A 25,103-nucleotide genomic window follows, 5' to 3' on the forward strand; every position below is an offset into this window, starting at 1 on the left:
AGAATTAGCCAATGTAAACAGGGAGATAAATGGTATAAACAAACAGTAAAATGAAACATCTTAAAATCTACTCCGGCTTTAAACTGTTTTCTTCTTCAAAGAATTTTTTAATAACCTAGTGTTATTTTAAATATTCCTTTTGGTTAGTTGTACATTTTCATTTGTGTATAAATATTAATATTTAATAACTTACTCTTTACTTTTTCAACTGTGTTTCCTGAGGCTTTCAGATGGTTACTCTTTCGTTTAGTGGTTAAATTCTATTTTCTTTTTAAATCATTAATAGTGTAATCATACAGTACACAGGTTGTAATGTAAGCTCATTGTGTCTAACACTTCTAGATTTTATCCACTTCTCCTTTAGTCTTTTCTTGTTGAATCCTTTCTGAGATGAAGAATTCTACGTTTGTCTTTGTCATCCAAAGTATTCAGGTCCTATTTATGGTCTTACAATCATCTGAAAGTTGGGGGTTTTTTTCTATTACCCAAAACTCCTTTATTTCCTGGTAACCAAGGTATGTTATGAAGCTTCCGTTTTCACTATTAGAAATATCGACCACTGTTTCACTCAAAAACACTCTAAGTCAAGGTATGGTTTTGAAGAAGTAGGCAAATTCAGTTGTTACTGCCAAGCTTTCGACCTATTCTAAGGTCATCAGCAGGGCAAACCAACCTTAAATATGTCTACAGATTGACATATTTAATTTTTTACAGGCGATATCAAATTTCCATGACGACCGACTCAGTCCCAACAAGTTCTTCTTATTTCTTCTCCAAGACTATTCCTTGATCCAGAGTGTTCGTGAATCAAGAAATCATCAGGACGTTGGTTTCCTCAGGTTTTGATGATTTTTTGTACATTCCCTGATTAATTTCGATGTGTTTACATGCTAATGATTTTATATCTGCTTGGCTATCTGATCTTATGAGGATTTTTTGTCACTGTAATATCTTTTAAGATTTTCTAAGGTGTAAGCGTCGATGACATTTTAGCTTGAAAGACCGAGGTGTACTTTACCAACTAATACACAAAAACAAAGTCGCACATCAGTTTTCTAATAAATAATCTATGCAACTTCAGTGCTCTTATCTATGAGTTTGATTCGTCATATTAAGGGTTTATTCAGAAAACGTCTGATCCGGTTTGTTCATTTGTTTTACGTCCATATACCATATCATTTTATCTAATTTTATCTTGAATTCTTCTTCTCCGTTGTAGTCCGTTGAGGTTTTATAAGATGTAAAGAGGTATCCGAAATCATCTAGTCAGTTCCTATTTTTAAGAATAGAGAATAGATTATTTTGTTTTATAGATCCATTGTGCAGTCGTTTCAACTTTGTTGAATGCTTTTTCAACCTAGTATTTTCTTGCTCCTGTGTCCGCGATAGTTTTGGCCATGTCATTAACTTTACCAAGAATTTCAATTAATTAAGGTTTTCATCTCAACTAAAAACCTTAATTAATTGACATATATTAATTGGTCAAGCGGACCACGAAACTAGTGAATTTACCAAGAATTTTGGTACGGTAGCTGTGTGCTTTATTCCCACTGTTCTTCAGTTGTTTCATTACAAACCTATTCATTATTATAGTGCCGATAAGTTTAATATTTTTTAAATTGTTTTTTGTATTAAATATGAGATAATTTTTTAGACTCCAGTTTGAGTTGCAAATAATTGCCTAATTTTTAAAAAAAAATTTTTACGAGGGTTTGCAACAGCAGAGATCATATAAACCCTCAGGGTGCCGGTGTTTTTGAAAAAAAAAAGCAATTTGAATGCGGGGTCGCTGGATTCGAACCCGGGACCTTTACCTTACAGTGATGAGCGCCGTGTCAACGCCTAAACCGTTGCGGCCACCGACGACCCAAGGCCTAATTTAAAATCCTTTCATACAATTTCCCCATCATGATTTATTTATTAACCGTTTTAATCGATTTAATTTTTCTAATTTCATTTTTTCCAAAAGCTCGTTTTATCATTTAAATTTCAATAAATTTACATTGGCTGACCCAATTAATTAATTTCGACACTTTATTTCCTATTAAATGAGGTAGCACGTTTTCAGCTGGAAACGACAATTTTGCCGGCTCGCCCAAAAAAATATGCCGGCAGGAAAAACAATTACATTATTTTAACAAAATCTGAATTCTTTTTCCTTCGAAATTTCTGTTGGGCCGATCAAGTTTATACAAGTAAACACCCTAAATAGCTAGGTCAATATCAATTGATTCCTGGTAGTCGATTGCCGCCCACTGGAAAATGAACGATACTTTTTCAGCTACTAAGGCAAAAGTATGAATCTTTTAAATTTCTGTTTCTGAATGAGAAAACGCCCAAATACTTCAACCTTACTTCATTATAATCGGATTACAAACGGCTGAGAAAGCATACGGGTAAATAATTACGTTCCCTGAAAGATTCATTAAATATTAAGACGAAGACCTGTTAGGGACGGAATGTAAAAAGAAAAGGATAAAGGAACGATTGAGTCAAAGAGAGAGAAAGATAATACCGGATGAAAATACAGCATTAAAACAATTTAACGAGTTAATTATAAATTGTCAAAGAAAATTTTGAACAAATTTTAACAAATAGTTTTTGCATGTATATTGTGTTAAACATTCATTATGTTAGATTTACATTGAAAACCAACAAAAATTTTTTTTTTAATTATTCGACCGCCTTCATTGCAATGATGTTCTCTGGTACTTGGTGTTTTGTGCTGTTGCTTTGTGAATTTTTTTTCTAATGAAGTCTTTGGAAGGAGAATGACTTAGCTTGACATTTACCTTAACGACCTCGCCTTACTAAGATGCTCGGAATCCTATAGCCTGAGATACATGAGAGATTAATAATTGTTAACCGGGCGTGTCACGAGAGATGAAATCGATGGCTACATTATGTAAGGAAATTCCGTCAAGATTGAACAACTTTACAAAGAAAAACGTTAAAAAGTACACATCATTTTTTATTACATTTTTCTATTTAGATTATCAAATTTATTTGTATTATGTAGTTGTCTAGAAGGTGTTGGATGATTTCGCAAAAAAATCACAAACTTTGACATTTCTCAGTATACGCTCTAATACCATCATCAACACCTACGCGTACGATACCACAATTTTGTCATCTAACTCTGCCCTCTATCCGAGTTAGCACAACCATCCAATAAAACCTTGAGCTTATCAGAGGTACAGATGTTCCCATTTTTACTCATAGGCGTTGAGACCCATGAGGATCTTTAACGTCCGGACTTATCTCCAAGGGTATTTCCCAGACGCCTAGTGATCTCGAAAGAATACCAGGAAGATTGTACATGCATGGAAATGTCACATCCCTTGGCCAGCGAGGTGGTGCAATACTAGCCAAGTTCAGAAATGCCCTGAAAAGGGCACATCCATACATGTCCCTTAATAAAGGCAGTTTTGTGGTTTCCAGCACAGCCTTTTGGCTATGCCTTTCACCACGCCCAAAGAGATAGAGAAATCACTCTATCTCCGGCTCCGGTTGGCCGGTACCCTCCAGCTAAGGTAACTAGGTAACTAAAGGTAGCTAAGGTTCAATTTGTTTACAAACCACGACCACCACGAGTCCAACCTCAATTAGTGGAGCCACTTGGATACTCCATTCCCGTGGTTCAGTATTATTTTTAAGTGTGTGGTGATTAGTGACCGTTAATCGATAATTATTCAGAAATCAGAAAAGATGCGGTCTGGTGTGATGTAAGTTTCAGAAAAACATTTTCTTTATCGTGCCAACGTTTCGATCTTTATTGAGATCATCTTCAGCGCTCAAAGTGTTTGTCTTCAGTGTAATTGTGCCATTCTTGCGTGTCGTGTTGAGAGTGCCGCATTCCCAACACGACACGCAAGAATGGCACAATTACACAGAAGACAAACACTTTGAGCCCTGAAGATGATCTCAATAAAGATCGAAACGTTGGCACGATAAAGAAAATGTTTTTCTGAAACTTACATCACTCCAGACCGCATCTTTTCTGATTTCTGAATAATTATTTTTAAGGTGGGTCTGATCGCCTACCCGGGAGGTCATACGAACTCCCTACTGATGCTTGAGTTGCCTGAGGGGTGCGAGTTCAGTAACCCAGGAAACCTCTGCCAAAGCAGAGGGGGAGAAACAGGGAAAAGGAAAAGGGTAGGAAAGGTAAGGAAGGTATTTGGGATAATGCCTCCATCATTGTTTACCCCCAGGCACCAGGGTTGATGGTCGGACTTTGCCTGGGCTCACAGAGAAGATGTCCCTGTGGGTAGAATGTATCAGAGATACAAAGAGTGGAGGACAAAACTGAATTGAACAAACAGTCTTGTCATCCATTATACAGCAACAACAATGCGATTACTTCCATTCACGTCAGATACTAGGGAATATACCTCACGCAAGAACTAAATAGAAAACAATTTAAAGGAAGACATGGACAACTACGAAGGCTAGGACGGAAATACGTATTAACCATCAACACTTCACTGCATTTTTTCTTCTTTTTTAACGAGGGTACTTCAACTACACGGTTATATGAAGGTTATGAATTAATTAATCTTTAAGTAAGGTATTGGTCGAGATAAAAAAGCCAGTGCTATGAGCGGGATTCGAACCCACGATCTTCGGCTTGATATGCCGCTGCTCTACCACTTGAGCTATCGTGTCTTCGATTCGCTCGGACACCAACTTCCCATCTCAACCTCACCTTTTTGAATTTTTGAAGGTTGAGATGGGAAGTTGGTGTCCGAGCGGATCGAAGATTAATTAATTGAAAAGAATTTAATTGGTCAACCGGACCACGAAACCTAATCGGTTATATGAAGCCTTGGATGTTTTTGCAAAAAGCTCATATGTAAATACGTCTGTTCGAATGCAGGGACGTTGAATTCGAACCCTGGATCTTTACCTTACAGCGAGCGTCGTGTAAAAGCATAACCGTTGCGGACATCTGGACATTCGGAGTTGAACTGTGGGGATCTGCCATGCCATCCAACGTCCAGCGGATCCAAACTTTCCAATCATAAGTCCTCAGACAAATCGTCACTAACTTCACTATCCATAACGACCTCAAAATTCCTTTTGTCAAAGAAGTGATCCGTTCCGGATTCTAAAAGTTTCACACGCACCTATCGATCCATCTTAACCCTATTGCTTGAGCCCTGTCTAGCCCTGTCTACACATTCTTATCTTCGCTTTTTAGTCTGTGTGATCAAATGCTTACGTACTCACATGCAGAACGGGAAGAAACGCGCAAACTAACGAATCTTTTTTTTCAGTTTGGTAACAAAATACTGAAGACCACAATCGGAAAACGTTTAGGACAGAACATTGAAAAAACCAGCAAAACATCGAACTGACAAAAAAATCAAAGAGGTATAAAAAAAAACATATAACATCTGAGGGAAAATACTACGAAACTCGCCTCACAGAAAACGACAAAACAGTGACAAATGAACATACTTTAAAACTATCTCAACCTACAATCTTTCGAAACAGTTCAACTATCATTTCAACCAAAACATTTGACCATATTACCTAAGTGGCTTTAGGAAAACATTTTCTTTATCGTGCCAACGTTTCGATCTTTATTGAGATCATCTTCAGGGCTCAGGGATCTCACGATCTCCGAATAATCATTAACTGACGGTCACTACACCTCACACATTCTTACATAAAAAGATTAATTAATTGAAAGAAGTAATTTAATCAATCAGACCACTAACTGTAATGGATATTTTAAAACTTATAAATGTGTATAACAAAACTAAAAACTCATTAACACACAAATTTACAAAAAATCACACCATTTACAGAAGAACCAACGATCACAAAGACCAACAATAACAAATTAAATACTCAAACTTAATCGATTAAAACCACCGAGAAAGATCGGACTTGACTTCACAGAAATCTCTCACCCACACTGAAGATCGTGAAATGTCGGACCGCATCGTACTGACCAACACAGCCAATTCTTTAAAAGAAATCTGTAACAAAACATACATTCATACGGAATAGATTACGTGAAAATATCTTTTAGGATCTGAGTGTTTTAATTTTTTTATAATCATACTTAGAACAGAAAGTGTTCACCATCCTTCCAGAGCTGATTTTTGAACTGCCTCCCAGTAGACTTGGTGTAGAAAATAGCACGATTATCGGTCCATTTGGTTGGAAAAAATCCGAAAGTTCGACAGCCCCGGTTAATATTTACATTTATAGAGGAAAAAGAGACCTCCTTAGGTATAATAACGTTCCAGGCGGTCAAGCATGTGCCTCAAATTACACACTTTGTACACACAAGGACCACCAACACAGCTGTACTGTTGTCAGAGTAACCTTAGTTTACAACGGAAAATAAAATCAATTTTTGTGTACATATGTAACATTATATTTTCAAGACGTGTATAAAATCAACACATATTTCTTTAAAATATGTATGCAGCGGTCCTTTCTGGAAAGCCCAGCTGAATTTCTCTTGAACAGATTGACGTTATGAAAAAACCACAAAATACGTATGCAGTATTTTTTTAATCTGTAATATGCATATGTAAAAACAACACTTTTTTTTAACAACTATTTGAATGTTGCATAAATAAGTGCAAAACATATCAAGGTATATATCATTTGCACTAAAGCATATTCTAGTTAGTAAAAAATAAACAATTAACATTTTAAATTCGTTTGAATTTTTTTTCAAGAAACCACAAAGAAACAACAAAGAAAATAAGGAAGTTTTATACTTTTAGTTATAATCATTTCAATGTGCAGATTAAAGGAGACCGAAAAGTCAAAAATAAACACCTAGTCCTCAATATTATTTAAACATTTTTCGATATCATAGATTTTATATTTATAATTAAGAGGATTTAATTTCCAATGGATGTAATTATCCTTGCATTTTTAATTTTGTGAAAAATCATTTAGTTCACACTACTGGACTACATTAGTGACATTCTGCTCAAGCAATTTACAATCTGCAGTATATTTTGTGGGCTTAATACCTTGAGTTCTTCTGCAAAAAGCTTAAAGTGTCTAAAAATAAAACATTCGGTAATATCATTAACAAAAATTATTAAACAATAATGGTGATAGATGGAGTTGTTTGATGATTATTATCATAATTCTATTTATAATTTTATTAGGTTTCGTGGTCCGCTTGACCAAATAAATTAACTTTTCAATTAATTAAGGTTTTGGTTGAAACCTAATAAAATGTAATAAGATTTATATATACTTCACTAAAAGCTCACCGTGGTCATTTCATTTGTCGCCGAGAATCAAATTGATTACACGACATTTGAAAAATGGCAAAAAGGAGGGAAAATTCAAAAGGTGTGGTCGAGATGGGAAGTTAGTGTCCGAGTGGATCGAAGTCACGATAGCTCAAGTGGTAGAGCAGCGGCGTATCTAGCCAAAGGTCGTGGGTTCGAATCCCGCTTGTGACACTGACTTTTTTATCTCAACCAAAACCTTAATTAATTGAAAAGAATCTATTTATAATAATATATTATTTCAATAAGTTTCAATGTTCTACACATATTTATAAAAGGATTGCAAGAACAATTTTCCAGGAGAATATTTATAATTTTGTAAGTACTTACGTTAGAGCGGCCGTTTTTGTTCAATCTCTCTCACGTCTTGAATAATAACACTTTGTTTTTGAAGTGATAATTAGAAATGATGTTGAAAGTTATCAAATATAATTTAAGTTTAATATTTCACAAAACAAGAGAGAAAGGGTACGGTTATCATTGGGTCAAAAGAAAATTGTAATTTTTTTTTATTAATGTATCCTTTTTGTGTTGATTTTTGAGATTATCATAAAAAAATCTTCATTTGGACAGTAGTGAACCACGATTTTAATGATTTACATTAAATTCTCTTATTCAAATTTTTACATTCAATTCGAATAAATAATAAAAAAATAGTTTTGAATTGTATTAATTGAGCTATGCTAACTGCATTCTCTTTTTTCTAAAAATAATAATTATTATTATAAAATCATCGTGTACATGTGACAACGAACATTAAAAAACTATCGTACATAATTTAGACGACGACAGACTTGTGACTAAGAACTTCAAAACATAGAAATCCCCTCTAAAAGACGTACTAGGAATGAGTAAACCAACTTTTATATAGCCAGACTTGTAGAAATATTTTTACACAAGAAATACTTCTTACAAAACAGAATGATACATACATATGTACGTTGAAGACCCACCTGACTAGACATCAACAACAACATAAACCGCCTACTGACAAACTCCTTACACAAAACGTACAATTCACGGAAGAACCAGAAAACAATAACAGTATAAATTGTCTATACCTAATATCTCACATCACTAAAACTGACAACATCATACAAACCGATTCAAATCACATCCACCGACACAAAATAGCAGCATTAAAAAACAGTACCAATGACTAAAGAAAAATATTAAAACGAATTAAAGACAATTAAAACCATAGGAAACAAATACGATCAACAAAATATGACTGTTTAAAACCACAAAAACAGACAATAAATGGTGAACATTGTCATACATAGGAAAAATAATATACAATAAGAGGCCATCACCAATTTAAACCCCACGTAGGTGAAAAGTAGCACTTAGTCGAGGTATTCCAGGTCTTGGCTTGTTACAGGGAGCGAGTAGTCATGGCACCCGATCTAAAGACAGTCGTTGAAAAAAAGAGGAGGATTTTGGGTTCCCTGTTATGATTTTTAAGGGAAACTGGGGTGTTCCCCCATCTTTAGAGTGTAAATATTTTATATAACATTTTATTGTTTAGTTGTACAATTGTGCGTTTGTGCGAAGGAGTATGTGAGAAGTGCGATGGCGAAATATTGAAAATATCCACACGGTGCATTTGGTCCGTTAAGAATCTATTGTCAGTAGCCTCATAAAAAAATTATATGTGTACGATAAGGAATAAGAAACATACAAACAAACGAACATATTTTACAAATTAGCCATTAAAAGCTTACCGAATACCGCGAATACAATCGGAAACTAGGGCAAAAACATCGACATAAATGGCATATACCCCTGACATGCGAATGCAGAGACAAATACATCAGAAAAACATAACCAAAAATAAAAGACAGATACTTACAACATAAGAACAGTTAGGACATTTACGACATTTACGAGATATCAAACTAAGTCACTCACCTCTCAGAAAACCATTACGAACAATCAACAACACACATACGCAAGAGACTACCAGACGAAGACGAAATATATAAAACTAACTTTTTCATCTCAACCAAGACCTTAGCGGAAAAAAAATTAATTGAAATTAATCAATATTTGCTTAGTGGTCATTATTATCCATATTAATAATTCCTATTAATTTCACTAGTTTCGTGGTCCTCTTGACCAAGTAATATCTTACAAGTAATTTAGGTTTTTAGTAAAGATAAAAAAAGTCAATGGCACGAGCGGGATTCGAACCCACGATCTTCGGCTAGATACGCCGCTGCTCTACCACTTGAGCTATCCTCGGACACCAACTTCCCATCTCAACCACACCTTTAGAATTTTCCCCCCTTTTTGCCATTTTACAAATGTCATGTAATCAATTTGATTCTCGGCGACAAATGAAATGGCCACGGAGAGCTTTAGTGAAGGATACTTCATTTTAAACTTATTAAATTCACTAGTTTCGTGGTCCGCTTGACCAATTAATATCATATTAAGGTTTTTAGTCGAGATCAAAAATGGCAAAAAGGAGGGAAAATTCAAAAGGTGTGGTTGAGATGGGAAGTTGGTGTCTGAGTGGACTGAGGTCACGATAGCTCAAGTGGTAGAGCAGCGGCGTATCAAGCCGAAGATCGTGGGTTCGAATCCCGCTCGCGCCATTGACTTTTTTATCTCGACTAAAAACCTTAATTAATTGTATTCCTATTAATTATATTTTTATTTAAGGTTTTTGGTTGAGATAAAAAATTAGTGTCGCGAGCGGGATGCGAACTCACGATAGCTCAAGTGGTTAGAGCAGTGGCGTATTGAGCTAAAGGTCGTGGGTTCGAATCCCGCTCGTGGCACTCACTAGCTTTTTGATCTCAACCTAGACCTTAGATAAACAGTATAAATAATTTAATTAATTAACAATATTTTTCTTCTTTTTGATGTGTTTAAAATTTAAAATTATTCAGGCTATTTGGACACATTCATGTTCCACTTTTATTTTCCATTCCAATTTTCCTTTCCACTTTTTCTGACATTTGATGAAATATGCAAGCAATTATGTAGGAAAGTTTAGGTTACTAAATTTTCATCTCAATCAAAAACCTTAGATAAAAACAATAATTAATTGAAATAATTAATACGGTCAATTATAACCGCCAAACATGTCGGAATAATATAAAACGTTGAAATACAAATATAACACGTTTAACACTAAAATCTCAAAAACAAATAGATTAACAACAATTTACATACGTCGTTTACACCTTTCAAAAGATATCCCCCGATGACCTTAGAAAAGAGACTAAATTTTTCACAAATCACACAGTCCCAGACAAAAAAAAGGCTGATGATGGAGAAATACCGAAACGCGTCTAACAGACCAACAGAGCGAGAACAGGCAGCTCAAAAAATTATTATCAACCAAATTATTATTATTGATATATATGAAATATATCATTAATCTGATAGTTAAGAAACGCTATAAAAAATATTTATTCGCCTAATACTATCTTAATTAATTAGTTCCCCTGAGACAAACGATATTTTTGCTTTTAAGACCACAGAAGAATTAGCAATGTTCCCTGTCTTTTAAATCGATATTTATAAAATGACAATAATAAAAATTGAAATTTTTTTGCAAATAGAGGGAGTTACTTATACATTATGTAATGATGTTAAGAAAAATTATTATTGCTTTAATCTACAAAGTCAGGATGGATTAGTATTCAAAATAGGATTTGACAACAACGTGGTTTAGTAATTTTATAACGAACTGTAGCACTACACAATTTATTACACATTAAAGCCCAGTTCTATACAAAAAATAATATGCATTACAAAAATTATAATAGTAAAAGATCATATTGAACATATATATATATNATATATATATATACACACATTTTATGTACATTTTCAGGGTTTTAGTCTTTAAAGTGGTTTTTAATTATGGCTCACTCTTTTTCTTAATCGCTCAACTTTGAAATCCCTAATTACATCAGAACCAACAATTTATTGTTCGCCGAATATTGTTTGTTTTCGAGATTAAACATTGAGTTGTTTGAGATCTGCAGTCAGCGAAAAGGTCCGCATTGTATTTTGCAAGCTCGGGCTGTTAGTTGACTTACCGCCCCCAGACTGTCCCGGCATCAAAAAATAAACCACCAGTTGAACGTCAGGCAACAGTGTACACACAGCCCGGTGAATCCGAAAATCCCTTCGGTGAAAGTCCCTTTTTTCCTCCCCCTTCAACTTTCCCTGAAAGGGTGGAATTGATCGTGTAAATAAAAGACGGACAAACTTCTTTGAATAATAAATACACTTAAAGATAGAAGAAAAATTTATTCGTGATTTTAACTTTGACAATATTTCGTAAAGTAAAATCTGATGTGTTCTGTAAATAAAAAGCATTAAACCAATAAGCAACTAGGTTAGAGCTCATAGTACGAAGAGCTTGTTTCCTTACAAAAATTGAAATTTGTCTTTGAATCTACTAACGTCAAACTTTAGATAAACTACAAAAATATATAGAAGTTCGATTTTATTTTATTTTTATTCCAGGTCAAAAATCTAAACGAGTTAAAGTTCGATCAAATAAAAATAAATAAATAAAAAACAAACAGCGTTGGTTATTAGACTTACGCTAATTTTGTATGCCCCATCAGTTTGCTGCCATTACTGGGCAAAATCCTTGAAAAATATCCTCCTGGAGCACCTATATGCTTTTTTTGAAAGCTCCAATGTTATTCATTATCATCAATTCGGGTTCCGCCGACATTTTTCTACCATTCATACAAGGTAGTAGATATCATCGCACCCTCCCTGGTGTGAAAGGGTGGTCGGGTGCTTTCTTAGACATCAGGTATTCCTTTCGAATCGAGTTTGGCAACCCGGGCACTGAAAATCTAAAGGACATCTTTCAATTCACCTATTGCCATATTGCTTATCTGTCCGATAAGTGGTTATTTACTGGGATTCGATTTCGTTCGAGTCTGATCCTCCATTTCTTGAACCATTGTGGCAAACAAGCGTCCTGAGGACCATCATGTTTGCTATGTTTGTTGGTAAGACGGTGAGGTCAAAACCCAAAAAGCGGAAAAAAATTCAGTTACACCTAAGTTAGGTTAGCGGCGTCGGTGGCCGCAACGGTTTAGGCACTCATCACTGTAAGGTAAAGGTCCCGGGTTCGAATCCACCGGCCCTGCATTTGAATAAAAAAATGTCTTAAATATTCATCATGGGTATCGTTATCTATTTTTTTTAATATGCTAAATATTTATCATTTATTGATTCTGCAACTAATTTACTATAAGAAACGTGGATTAAATTATTAAAATGCCCACTTCAGAAAAATTTGTTTTTTCTGCCTTCGCCCCAGGGGCTAAACCCTGTTTTTCGGCCAAAATTGTAAAGCGTCGATTTTTATGTTTTTTGGTGCTTAGTCGATTGCAATTGGTCCCAGGCCGACGGGATGAACACCTAATAAAGAAACAACTATTTATATGCATTATATTTAATGGTCTATTTACCAAATTATTTCTTTCAATTAATTAATCTATTTATGAAAGGTTTTGGTTTGAGAAAAAGTTAGTGCCATGAGCGGGATTCGAACCCACGACCTTCGGCCAAATACGCCGCTACTCTACCACTTGAGCTACCGTGACTTCGATCCACTCGGACACTAACTTCCCATCTCAACCCCATCTTTTGAATTTTCCCTCCTTTTGCCATTTTTCAAGGGAGGGAAAATTAGCTAATTAGGGGGATAGCTCAAGTGGTAGAGCAGCGGCGTATTTAGCCGAAGGTCATGGGTTCGAATCCCGTTCGTGCCACTAACTTTTTCATTTCAAACCAAAACTTTACATAAAAAGATTAACTATTTAAATGGTGGAAAATTATCAAATCCTGTACCTATTTAAAAAAAATCACATTGACATCAATTGGAACTGGGCCTTCATCTTTCCTTGATTTTCTCGCGCACGAAAATTGGTTGTCCAGATCCCCGATGAAATGCAATTCAAGACACAAAGATGGATAAAAAAATATCAATAAACAGGTATCAAGATAATATTTTATATAGAGCAAATAATTTCTCATTAAGTTTGATGAATAAATTCAAAGATTAAAGCACTAGCAGGATAACTATATGAAAAGACCGGAGAGGCAGATGATTGTTGTACTAATGTGAACTTTAACATATCTACAGCAAGGAGAAATCTTCCACATTGCGGCGGAAAGCGGAGCTTGTTTTGTAGGACTACCGCTTTCCATTACTGTCGACTGATTCTTACATGGGGGCGACGGTGGCCGCAACGGTTTAGGCGTTGACACGGCGCTCATCACTGTAAGGTAAAAGTATGGGTTCGAAAACAGCGGCCCTGTATTCGAACCCGACATACTTACAAATGGGCTTTTTTCCAAAAACACCAGCACCCGGAGGGTTGATATAATCTCTGCTGTTGCGAACCCTCGTTAAAAAAAAAACTTACATTGTACTGCTGTAGCGCGCTCAGTTTCTTTTTTCAGGTTTTGGACGCTGTATTTCATTGTTAGGGATTTTAGAAAAAAATATTTTTAATTTTTTCTCAACTCGCGTTGGCGTAACCCTCCTGACAAGTTACCTCAAGTTCTCTCACAATTACGAATCTCTTGACTTTGTACCATTATTTATGGGGTTTTAGTATGGTTTCAGCCAAAATCGGCTCTTTCAGAAAATCAAAATTTTCCGCCCTTGCCCCACTGTTTGGTCGTACATTTGTGAGGAGAACTATATCAAAATTGATAGAAATGACTGTAGTGTATACTGAATAGAGAATATGACCAAAGATAGGTCCTTGTGGAACACCCGCTTCTGCAAAGTGAATGGGGTAGAAGGGTGTATCGATTCGGACTTGAAACTATCTATCCGACAGATAGAATTCTAGGACAAGGTTTTAAGTTAATGGAAAAGGGCTCTTGAGTTTACAGAGCAAGCCTGGGTGCCATATTCGATCTATGGCATGATGTGACTACCCTGTGACTGTTGAATGATAGAGTAATGTCGCCTAAACACGATTGATTGGATAAAATGGCATTGGAGTTGTCCAGAATGGGATATAAATGTTTCAGGAGGAGTTTTTCAAAGATTTTGCCAAGTAATCTTACTCTCCCTTATGTAGAGACATGCTGGGGTTTGGAAATAGGTTTTTATGATAGATATTTTCTATTGGATTGGGAAGTAGCTAGTTCTAAGGACTTGTTGAAAATGGTAGTAAAAGGAAAATTACTCCTTTTTAGGAAGATTTTGGGGAATGTTTGTGTAATAAGGTCAAACCCTTGGAAATGTTTTTTTCACTGGAAGATGACTGATGATGGATTTTACCCCTGACGGAGTGACGGGTTTAGGAGAAAGGTAAAAGTTCTCTCTAAAGTCTAACGACTGTTGATTATGTTCTTCGTGCCTGGGAGTGCTTAGGCCTGGGCGAGTTGTAAAAATGTCTGATAAGATCCAATAGTATACTTTTTATTCGTCAAAAGCGGCCCTTGTGCCGTACAAAAATTAATTAAACCACCCAACCACGTCGTTAGATGAAGTGGGGGTGCCCGTTTTTCTCCCAATCATTTTAAATTAAATAATATTGTGAAATTAATAATAAGGCTGGAATTTTTTTTCACCATTGATCGATGGTGGACAAAAACGTATTGTAATTTTAAAAGGCTTTTCAATAATCTTTTACAAAACCCAATTTCCCTGCTTGGTAGGGTAATCAAAAAGCGTTCCAACGAATTCTGAATAACCAATTCATAGTGTTCGTAAAACGTTAAATATAAAGGGTTTTCAGGCATTGACTATATTGTAAAAATCTTTACTTCAAGCGAGTTCCTTTGTTTTCTTCTTTTTTTAAAATATTTTTTAAATACCAAAAGTTGTTGAAAAATAATTTGCTAATTAAGGTTTGTTTTAGGATTATATATTTTGGGAATCTTTAAGAGGTTTGCATTGAAAATTGAGATATAAAACGTTATTTGTTATAAAGTTGTCTTTTTTATTATGTAGATCTGTCTGTCATATCGTAATAAACCTAAAATATATTTATATACACAGACAGGAAAAAATTTCACCCAACTGATTTTTTTTTCTTTTTATCGATAAAAGAAAATTCTGCCCTTAATTTATCTCATTGTTTTTATCAATAAATATTTGTTTATGCTATGTTTTAAATTGGGAATATCAGTTAGAGATAAACACACTTAATCCTTAATCCAAAACAAGGATAAAGGATTTGTCAATGTTTACTTTTTATGGAAATTAAAATATTTATTCAGTCTCATTTGAATTCTGAAGCAATAAACTGTTTGGTTAGTTTTCATCGTTTTCTTAATTTCAATTTTTAAACTTAAAAATGCTACTTAGTGCTGAGGATATTGTGCGTGGTTTGGCACTTACTGATGATGGACGTTCCGTCAGGTATGCCATCGGAATCCCCTATAAAACTGCGAGACGTTTTCGAAAAACTGGTTCCTACCATAGAAGGCCCGGGTTTGGAAACAGAACCACAGGATGACCGTTTTTTGACTGAGAATTTGATGAAACCGGCACCTTATTATTGCTCAAGCGATTCATCAGCTCCAGGAAGTTCGAGATATCCAAATTTCTGTACTCACTGATCTAAAAAGATTAAATCAGTATGATCTGAAGGCTTTTCGCCCCGTATGAGGACCAGAATTGACCAGAGTTGCAGGTTCCATTTGCTCGAGACAACAGCCATTGGTGTTTGGACGATTGGTCTGACCTACTTTTTACAGATGAGTGTAGATTTGCTCTAGGATCTCCAGATGGGCGTGAAAAAGTGTCGAGAAGGAAATGAAAGACAAAGCTTGTAATTTTTCCCAGAGTCAACCTTTTCAACGTAGCTCATTGATGGTGTAGGCGGGAATTTTAATGGAGAGTCGCACAGAGTTGGTTGTTGTTCGTGGAAGGTCTTTGCCGGCCACTCGCTATGTGGATGAAATTTTGGAACACCATGCGGTGCCTATCCTCGACGAAATCAGCACCAATCCTATTCTAATGCACGAACGTACCTTCAACAGCATAACATGAGAGTCTTAGCATGGCCAGCCCGTTCTCCAGACTTGAACCCCATCGAACATTTATGGGATAACCTCAAAAGACGATTAAGAGCAGGTCCATCACTTCCTGATACACTCCCCGATCTTGAAAGGACTCTTCTTGATAAATGGGCTAATCTCCTGCAAAGAGACATCTCCAGACTGGTAGAAAGTATGCCGAGGCTGTCTTCGAGATGTAATTAAGAGAAGGAAATTCGCGATATTGAAATGTTACTTAAAAATTACAATTAATTAAGGTTTTTAGTTGAGATAAAAAGTCAATGGCACGAGCGGGATTCGAACCCACGATATTCGGCTTGATACGCCGCTGCTCTACCACTTGAGTGACCTCTATCCACTCGGACACCAACCTCCCATCCCAACCGCACCTTTTGAATTTTCCCTCCTTTTTGCCATTTTTCAAATGTCGTGTAATCGGGTTGGATTCTCGACAAATGAAATGGCCAGGGAGAGCTTTAGTGAAGTATACTTCATTTTTAATCATTAAATTCATTAATTTCGTAGTCCGCTTGACCAATTAATATATTACAATTATTGAAAAATGGCAAAAAGGAGGGAAAATTCAAAAGGTGCGGTTGAGATGGAAGGTTGGTGTCCGAGTGAATCGAGGTGACGATAGCTAGCCGGTAGAGCAACGGCGTATCAAGCCGAAGATCGTGGGTTCGAATCCCGTTCGTGCCATTGACTTTTTATCTCAACTAAAAACCTTAATTAATTGTAATATATTAATTGGTCAAGCGGACCACGAAATTAGTGAAGTTAATTAAAAATCTAAAACAAATTTATCTGTCCATCGTTTTTTTAATTTTATTTTTCATTCCTTAGCTATTTACATTTTTTAACTTGTTTTGGACAAAGACTCAATTATTACACGTTAAAAGACGTGAAACTTTGATTAATACATAAAACTATATACAAATCAAGTTATATTACAAGTGGGGGGGGGATTTTTTTGCCTGTCAGTGTGTATATATATATTGCATCGTCATTATGCTTGAAGTCAACTTTATATATAAATACAACGAAAATTAAACTGAATCTACCCCAAGCCTATAGACCTTCCAAAAATAAACAAACAAAACAAGCCAATCAAAACAGTAATTTATTATAAATCAGTGTATTTATGACCACACGAAAGCACCTAAGCATCTAGTTGGTATCAGGAGAGTCATCAGATAACTAGACTGACTAACTGGAACTATTTTTAATTGTTTTTCCATGACGGCGATTAATTGCTTTTTATTGAACATCCCAATTGAATCTTACGCTTTTTAGTGTTTAATCCTCAGAGGTACGATTGCTTTTTTTCCCTGACAAGAGAAACTTGTTGCGGTAAAGATGAAAAGGCTTTGCCCCTCGTAAAAGTTAACACCGCCTCACTATTCCATTCTTCCACAATTGCCTACATCGTAGGACGTGAATCTTTAATCCCTTCAGTAATTAATGGGGGAGCTTTTAGAGGGCTCTAATGCCTTTATACCTCCTTCCTTTGCCCTGGCTAAAAAAAGATCATCAAAAGGAAATGTGATTACGAGTTTCGGGTAATTACAAGACTGTGTACAACGACTTTTTCCCTCGTTTTGAATTATTATTTAATGGAAATGGGCAACTATGATTGTTTCTAATAAATAAATTTTCGCCGATTTATCGCATACGCGGTTTTTTCTTACAGCCAAATATCAAAAATGGTCTGACAGAAGTCACGATAGTCCAAGTGGTTAGAGCAGCGGCGTATTGAGCCGAAAGTCGTGGGTTCGAATCCCGCTCGTGACACTAACTTTTTCATTTCAACCAAGACCTGACATACACAGAATAATTAATTGAAAGAAGTAATTTGATCAATCAGACCACTAAACATAATGGATCTAATAAAATATTTTCACCCCAAATATGCCTTTGATTTCCAAAAAATCCAAAAGTCTGTGTGTATTAATATTTATGTGTGTTTCTTAGTGATCTTTTTTTTTCACAATATGTTGAACTCGTGAGGAGCTGTGAAGAATGTGGTAGTATAGAAAAACATCTTTTTCATTTTTTTTGACGACGTTTTGACCTGAGAACACTTGCAAAACTTTCACAAAAAAACCAATATGACACCATAAGAATAGACCCCATATTATGCCCTGAAGATGATCCGAATAAAGGTCGAAACGTCGGTAAAAATGAAAAAGTGTTTTCTTTATTTATATATGGGATATATTGAAAAAGAAATGATAGTTCGAGTTTTTTGTTTAATTTATTGGTTAAATAAAAATATCTGATTTTTCAACCAAGTACTTTCCTTAAAAAAAAGCATTATCCCACCGAATTTCGTCCCTGTAAAAAGAGTGAGGGCGGGTCATCAGCCAGTAATGCCCTAACGCCTTCACTTCTTCATCATTCGTAATCAGAAAAACGGTGACCTCCCAAATACTCTTTCAAAGGTCAACAGATGGTGCCAAGGTTCAATTCTTCCATAGCAATTCCTCCAATTTTGGGCAGCTTTGGTTAGCTGTTCGGTAAGTGGCCTTAACTTGCCCGAGAAGTGGGCAGTATTGAGTGACTCGGAGCGTTCTCTGATCATGAAGAAAATCGAGCAGAAAGATTCCTTTACATCCTCTTTTTCAGCAATTCCAAACTCACTATCTTGCTTCCAGGAGTGTTGTGGTCCATCCAAGTCTCATCACAAGTGGCTAGGTTCGTGCATTTCGATGATGACAAAGAGGTGGATGGGTTCGGACACGACTGGCTGGTGACCTCCATCTGTTTACATTGATGGAAACAAAAACTAATTTCTATGGGAGAAATGTGTTTAGAACAAAAGAAATTAAGTCAGAAAAAGGGATATTGTCAGTCAATTTTTTAAACCAATAAATTTACAAAAATCTTTTATATCTGAATAAGTTAATAATTATTTATCACGTCATTCTCATACTGCTGTTTTATGTTGCCAACGTTAGAATAAATGAGGGCTATACATAGGCAAACATTCGGATGAGGATGAGCAATTACTAGGTGTTGATTTAATATGAATTATTCATTATAAACATTTCCAGCAACGGACTTTTGTCGATTTCCAGTTTTATACGGTTTGGATCTTTTGTAATGAGGATGTCAAGGACTTTAACGAGGTACCGGCTTGGGTAAATAAAAAAAAAGCTTTGAGATGTTTTGACTCCACATTTAAAATGACCGTGGTTCATATCTTTTTAATCGAATAGTTTTAAATATACAATTGAATTGTTTAAAACATTTAAAAACATAACGGAAATAATTTCCCAGTGAAAACCGTGCAGTGCTTTGAAGAACGGCGACTTCCTGTTAAAAAATTGTTAGCTGTTACTAAGTACTGACTTATATATGTTCAACTTTGCACATACAACATGTATAACATAAATAACGGTTTTGGAAGTCCAGGATCAGACGTTGGATCCGTTGCGCCGCCGAAATTTGGTTTCGAGGCTGTCAAGCATTTTTGAACCTAGACCAACTGTCCTACTTATATTTCACTCAAGTAGGGTGGTGGAGTAGTTGATATTCCACTATCACTCTTTACACATACTATCTAACTAGTCTATGACTCGAAATTCCACCATGCCCTTTCGCACTGAACATTTACGCTAATAAATACATTCAATCTCAATAAACCCTTAAGACAAAACAAAGCGAGAAATAAAGAGATATACTATTTGCAATAAAACAGCCATTTTTCCAACAAAAATCGAAACAGAGGGTGCTCAAGCGCAATTATCGCATGGCATTTCTACACGCTCTCTATATAGAGCCAAGTAATGACGCCCTTCAATCAGGTGGGACAGATCGAGCAACCTTTCTCTGCATGCTTTCACGGATTTCATTTTTTTAATAAAAAGTTGTGCATCAACAGAATCCACCAAAGAATCATCTCAGCTAGCTTACTATGCCAGACCAGTCTGGCTCACTTACCACCCTAACCTATTTCTACATGGCCTTGTGTGTCATCCTCTCAAGGCCTATATTTAATCTGATGAGGATGGTATCATCTTTTTTTTTCTTTTCTTCAATTTCAAGTGTCACCTATAAACCGTGCTCTTGATACTTAGGAGATTTTGCCGACCCAGCCCAGCGACGCCATTTCTTTTTAATTACGTTTTTGTCGCATTTTTAGTGTCAAGGGGCCGTATCGTGTTGGTCAGGTCCGGAGGTTGAGACATACCGACCTTAGCCACCTCGTCCGCTTTTTTTAACCCTCCAGAACTTAATGAGTTTTTGTTATTAACCCTGCAATCTCCCTTTTTGAAATTTGGTTTTTATCTTTCTCTAAACTATATAATTAAACATTTTTAATTTTAACGTTTAGAAATTTTTGGTCCATCGTTGAAAACCTCTTAACAAAATTGATGGCGGGGTTTTGTATTCCCCAATAGTGCCAAATAGTGCAGCCTTCTGGCTAACTATACTTTTCCAAGTTCCTTAAGTACAATTGACTCGATCCTTCTTTTAAGAATTATTAGGTCAGTGACTCATAGCTGCAATTCTTTTTCCCGGGTCTTCTTGGTACCCTTGGTTAAGTCGGATGCTTCACATTCAAAGATCGTATAATATAGGCAGTTGGTACCGGTCTCTAACCCCGAGTTAAAGTTTTTTACGAGTTGTCTATGTCTGTGTCCTCTAGATTTTGTCCTTTTGTTTTGTGTAGACCCATTCTGAGTTGGAAGAGTCAACGTTTGATCTTGTTATCCCGAGTACACATAAATGTCGAAAATTTCAGGTGATTCTACCCACCATATGCAACAACAACTTCCTCTGAATCAGTGTTGGGCAAAAATTAGTCATGTCTAATCACTCAGACCGTCAGTCATGATTGGTAGTAAGTGACTAATTTAGTCATTAGTCGCCATATGTGATTGATGGCTAAATTAGTCATGACTAGTAATTAAATACGAGGCATGACTAATTTAGTCACAATATAGTTAGTCATGACTAAATTTCGATAAATCATGTTCAAATGGGTGCTCAAAAAATGAAAAATACACTTCATCACTTTTAAAAAATTTTCTAACAGAAATTTATTTTATCAAAACGAAAATCCTTCAACGCCTTATTTAACAAAAATCAATTTTCCAATTATAAGTAAAACTCCGTCGTTATGAAAAGCCAAAAAATAATGATAATGATAATAATAATAATAAAATCAAATTAAAAAATCCTAGAACAAGCTACGCTTTGAAAAGTAAATATGTTTACATAACCGATCAATGGAAAAAATATTTCTTTGGATTAAAATTTATTCCACTTAAAAGGAGAGATTCCTACATTATTTGGAAAATACACCATCTAGGGGTCTTGATTGTAATAAAATAGGCATGTAGAATAATTATGTAACTTTGGTTTTCGTTTATGATAACAATTTTTGAAGGTTGGCCTTGAGCACGACTCTCATCTCAAAATTTTTATCCGGAGTCGGTTGGATTTTGGTAAGTTGGTCGTTGTAGCCAGAGTTGGGCAAAATCAAACTAATTCAATCATGGTTAAGAATTTTGATTGAAGTTTAATCATGATGGAATTAATCATGAGTAAATTAATCATTATATGATTTAGTCATACCTCATGATTGAATTAATTATGATTAAATCATATAATGATTAATTTACTCATGAATAATTCAATCATGATTAAACTTCAATCAAAATTCTTAATCATGATTGAATTAGTTAGATTTTGCCCAATTCTGCTATGAACCCCTGTCTCAATGGTAAAGGAGTAATTGCAGGATTTTTTCGACTTAGGTCCACTAAATTGCTTATAACTTCAAAATCACTGACTGTAGAAAAATCTGGTTTGTGCTGAAAGAACGTTAAATTTGCTGTAGGAAACCTATTTACATTGCAGAATTGATGGAAATTGATGTTGGATTGGTAACTGTCAATAACTACAAACTCCTGAAGTTTTTCAAATTCCCTCAAAAGTTCTCCATTCAATTAGCTTCCAGCTGTATACCCACGTTTTTGTATTGCGCTTCTGGAAGGCCCAAAAATGTTGCATTTTGTTGAAAAAAAACTGGTGCCGATGATTGGGGCCACGTTCAATTTTTTCAGGAAATCCGCCTGGCTCTTGAGTTTCGTGTCAGTTCTTTATTGTTCAATTAAATCAGTTTGCTTTGTGTTATCAGCTGACAACTTCCTCAGGTCGTTAACAACAATTATTTCCTTGTTTCCAAATGCACATCCTGCTGATATGCACTTCATTTACGGTTACTGCAACGGTGCTACTGCAGCATGGAGAGAATACCAAGCTCGTTTTCCACATTGAGACGGTCCAGCAGATCGCACCTTCCAACGACTTCTTCAGAGATTGAAAAAACTGGTTCTTTCACTCCAAGAAGAGGGAAAACAATCAGTGAATTAATATAGATGTTTGGAAAATTAAAAAAAAAAAACTGAAATTACTTCACCGTTGAGATTTGGACAGGGGTTTATAGGAAGTTTTTGGTTGCATATGGTTAGTAGAAACACTACCTGAAATTTTCGACAGTTATCGCCAGTCACCCTATAGTCTTGAAGATCCTCCTCTGACCACTTTGTTCGCTGTTCATTACCAGAACTGGCTTCCCTTGCTCTCAAGATAACATCAAGTCCTTATCTTTTCCTAGGTTTTGGAGATTTTGGACTCGTTGGTTATTTTGGTTGGAAAAAATTTTTTCGTGTTAAACATAAATAACATTTAATATTTAAAATAATTTTACAAATAAATATGACTTGGACATTTTTCAGTGGGCATTCTTTATTGAACGTAAATTTTAATGTTGTTATAAATTGAATTTGTAAAATCCTTTCTACATTTTCATGCCCGTATGCATGATTATAGCTCCAGTCAAACACAAATGAAATGTTTATTTCATTACAAACGTTTCCATTTCCGATGCGTTTTCCATTTGAAACTTTCCATGCCGAGTATTTTATTCTGATTCGATTGAACAGGAAAGGCCGGGATTTATTGGCATGGAATGAGAGAGAGTGAGAGAGAGAGAGGGTGAGTGAGAAAGAACCCCGGGAGGAACGTGTCACATATTTTCCATTTCAAAAGGAAAACTCGGGCAAGAAAAAGCTGAAATCGCTTCGCAGAAATGACTTTAGAGTGGTGAATTTGAAAGAGACCGACCAGAAATAGCAACACATCACGGGATTAGAGAAAGATTCCTGACCGCGGCTATTAAAACGCTCACAATGATGTGACCGCCTGACGTTAGCCTTTTATTATTTTAACAAATTTTTAAAAACTTATTATCCGAAAAATAACGAGTTTTTTTAAATCCTTGATTCATTCATGACGTTTTTTCATCATTCACCGTAAATTAAATTAAAAGGTGGTTATTTTTATGCTTTTGCGAACAAGAAAATATTTGTTGTAAATCCTTAAAAAATTGTGAAAACGAAAAATAAATATCACACATCAAACATATACAATGTATAGAATACACACCACCCATGAAAATTAATAATGTTTAAAATTACAGACATTTTCCCTCTTGTCAATATTTCCCCAAAAAAAGATTATTTTAAATCAGTCACAATTACAGTAGACTTTAAGCACTGAAATAAATAAAGAGTATACCGAAATATAGTTAAAAATAATAAATATATTACAAAGTAAAAAAAAATGTGAAAGATTTGCAAACTTCGATTTTTTTTCACTTTTGTGCAATACAGAGGTAACAGTTTTCTTGTGTTTTTCAACCCCGAAGAAAGCGTAACTCATCATTTATGTACTGGCGAAAGAAATGCGAGATGAAGCCCTGCGAGAAGAAGTTAAAATGGTAGTCGGGTGCCGGCTGACGTTTATTCTTAAGAAATGGGAGAAAGGGTGGAACCTAGGAGGCTGCCCCAGTGGAGCCAGTACAGCCACCAGCACCATCATCACAACTACGAGAACGGTGGGACGGTGAGGCAGCCGAGGCATTCCATTAGCCAGGAAACCTGCGATCACGTCTGCAAGGTGAGAAAGAAAATTCCACATGAACAAAATAATAATAACCCGACAATACACACTATAATATGTTCTAGCTGATTGTATTACTTAGTTCATTTAATCTACTTTTCAACTTTTACTCAAATAAATTATACATCTAACTAAAATATTTAAAATATTCAATTTTTTGGCATAATTGTTTTTGTTGAGGTTTAGTCCACCAGATTAATGAGGCATAAGATGGAAAAAATGAAAATGATCTATTAATTGATCAAATAAAAAATCACACAGTGTAAAAATCATATTTACATGTTTGGATTTTGTGCCTGTTAAAATGTATTTTAAAATAAAGTTTTGAACGATCTAAGAAAAAAAATATGGGAATTAATTGTATTTTGTTAAACCGTAAATTAGTTAAAGGAAGAAGACACATTCTTCTAATTTTAATTTGTTGTTAAAAAGGGAAAAAAACCATCGGTTCAAAACTGCAGGCTTTCATTTCATTAGAGATCAAATTAGATTAGAATCAAGCCTCGAACATGAAACAGCCAGCTTAACTTCATTGTTTATCACCAGAAACAAGATTAAACTGAGACAAAGCCGTGAGGATGGTGAAATGAGGTGATGCTACGGATACACCTACTGCACTAAAACCTATGCTCATATATCATATATTTCAATTTAACTTATTTTCAAATAATTTCTCCCCTCGGTGGTTTCCATTCCTCTGGTAATTAATATTTGATTGTGCACTTCCTAGTATTTGTAATTCGGTTATGTTTAAAGTTAATTTTTAGAAGATAAACTTTCAAGAAACTCAATTTGTTCTTTTGTGGCCTGTTCAACATTCAAATTTAATTT

At 35.3% G+C, this 25,103-nt stretch overlaps 1 protein-coding gene across 2 annotated transcripts in view; it reads left to right on the forward strand.

Annotated features, from left to right (window-relative positions):
* Nucleotides 1–25,103, forward strand: part of LOC106663659 (ras-related protein Rab-37-like) — a 54,016-nt gene that overhangs the window by 23,088 nt on the left and 5,825 nt on the right. The window contains exon 2 of one of the 2 annotated variants that reach the window (XM_014388666.2): nt 24,019–24,269. The exons of the other annotated variant lie outside the window; for it this stretch is intronic. Within the exon in view, the coding sequence (XP_014244152.1) occupies nt 24,126–24,269 (144 nt within the window). The 5' untranslated portion in view covers nt 24,019–24,125. The remainder of the gene's footprint in view (nt 1–24,018; nt 24,270–25,103) is intronic. 2 annotated transcript variants of the gene reach the window in all.

Source organism: Cimex lectularius, unplaced genomic scaffold (assembly GCF_000648675.2).
Source record: "Cimex lectularius strain Harlan isolate CLEC.00 unplaced genomic scaffold, Clec_2.1 scaffold303, whole genome shotgun sequence".
NCBI classification, from domain to species: Eukaryota; Metazoa; Arthropoda; class Insecta; order Hemiptera; family Cimicidae; genus Cimex; species Cimex lectularius.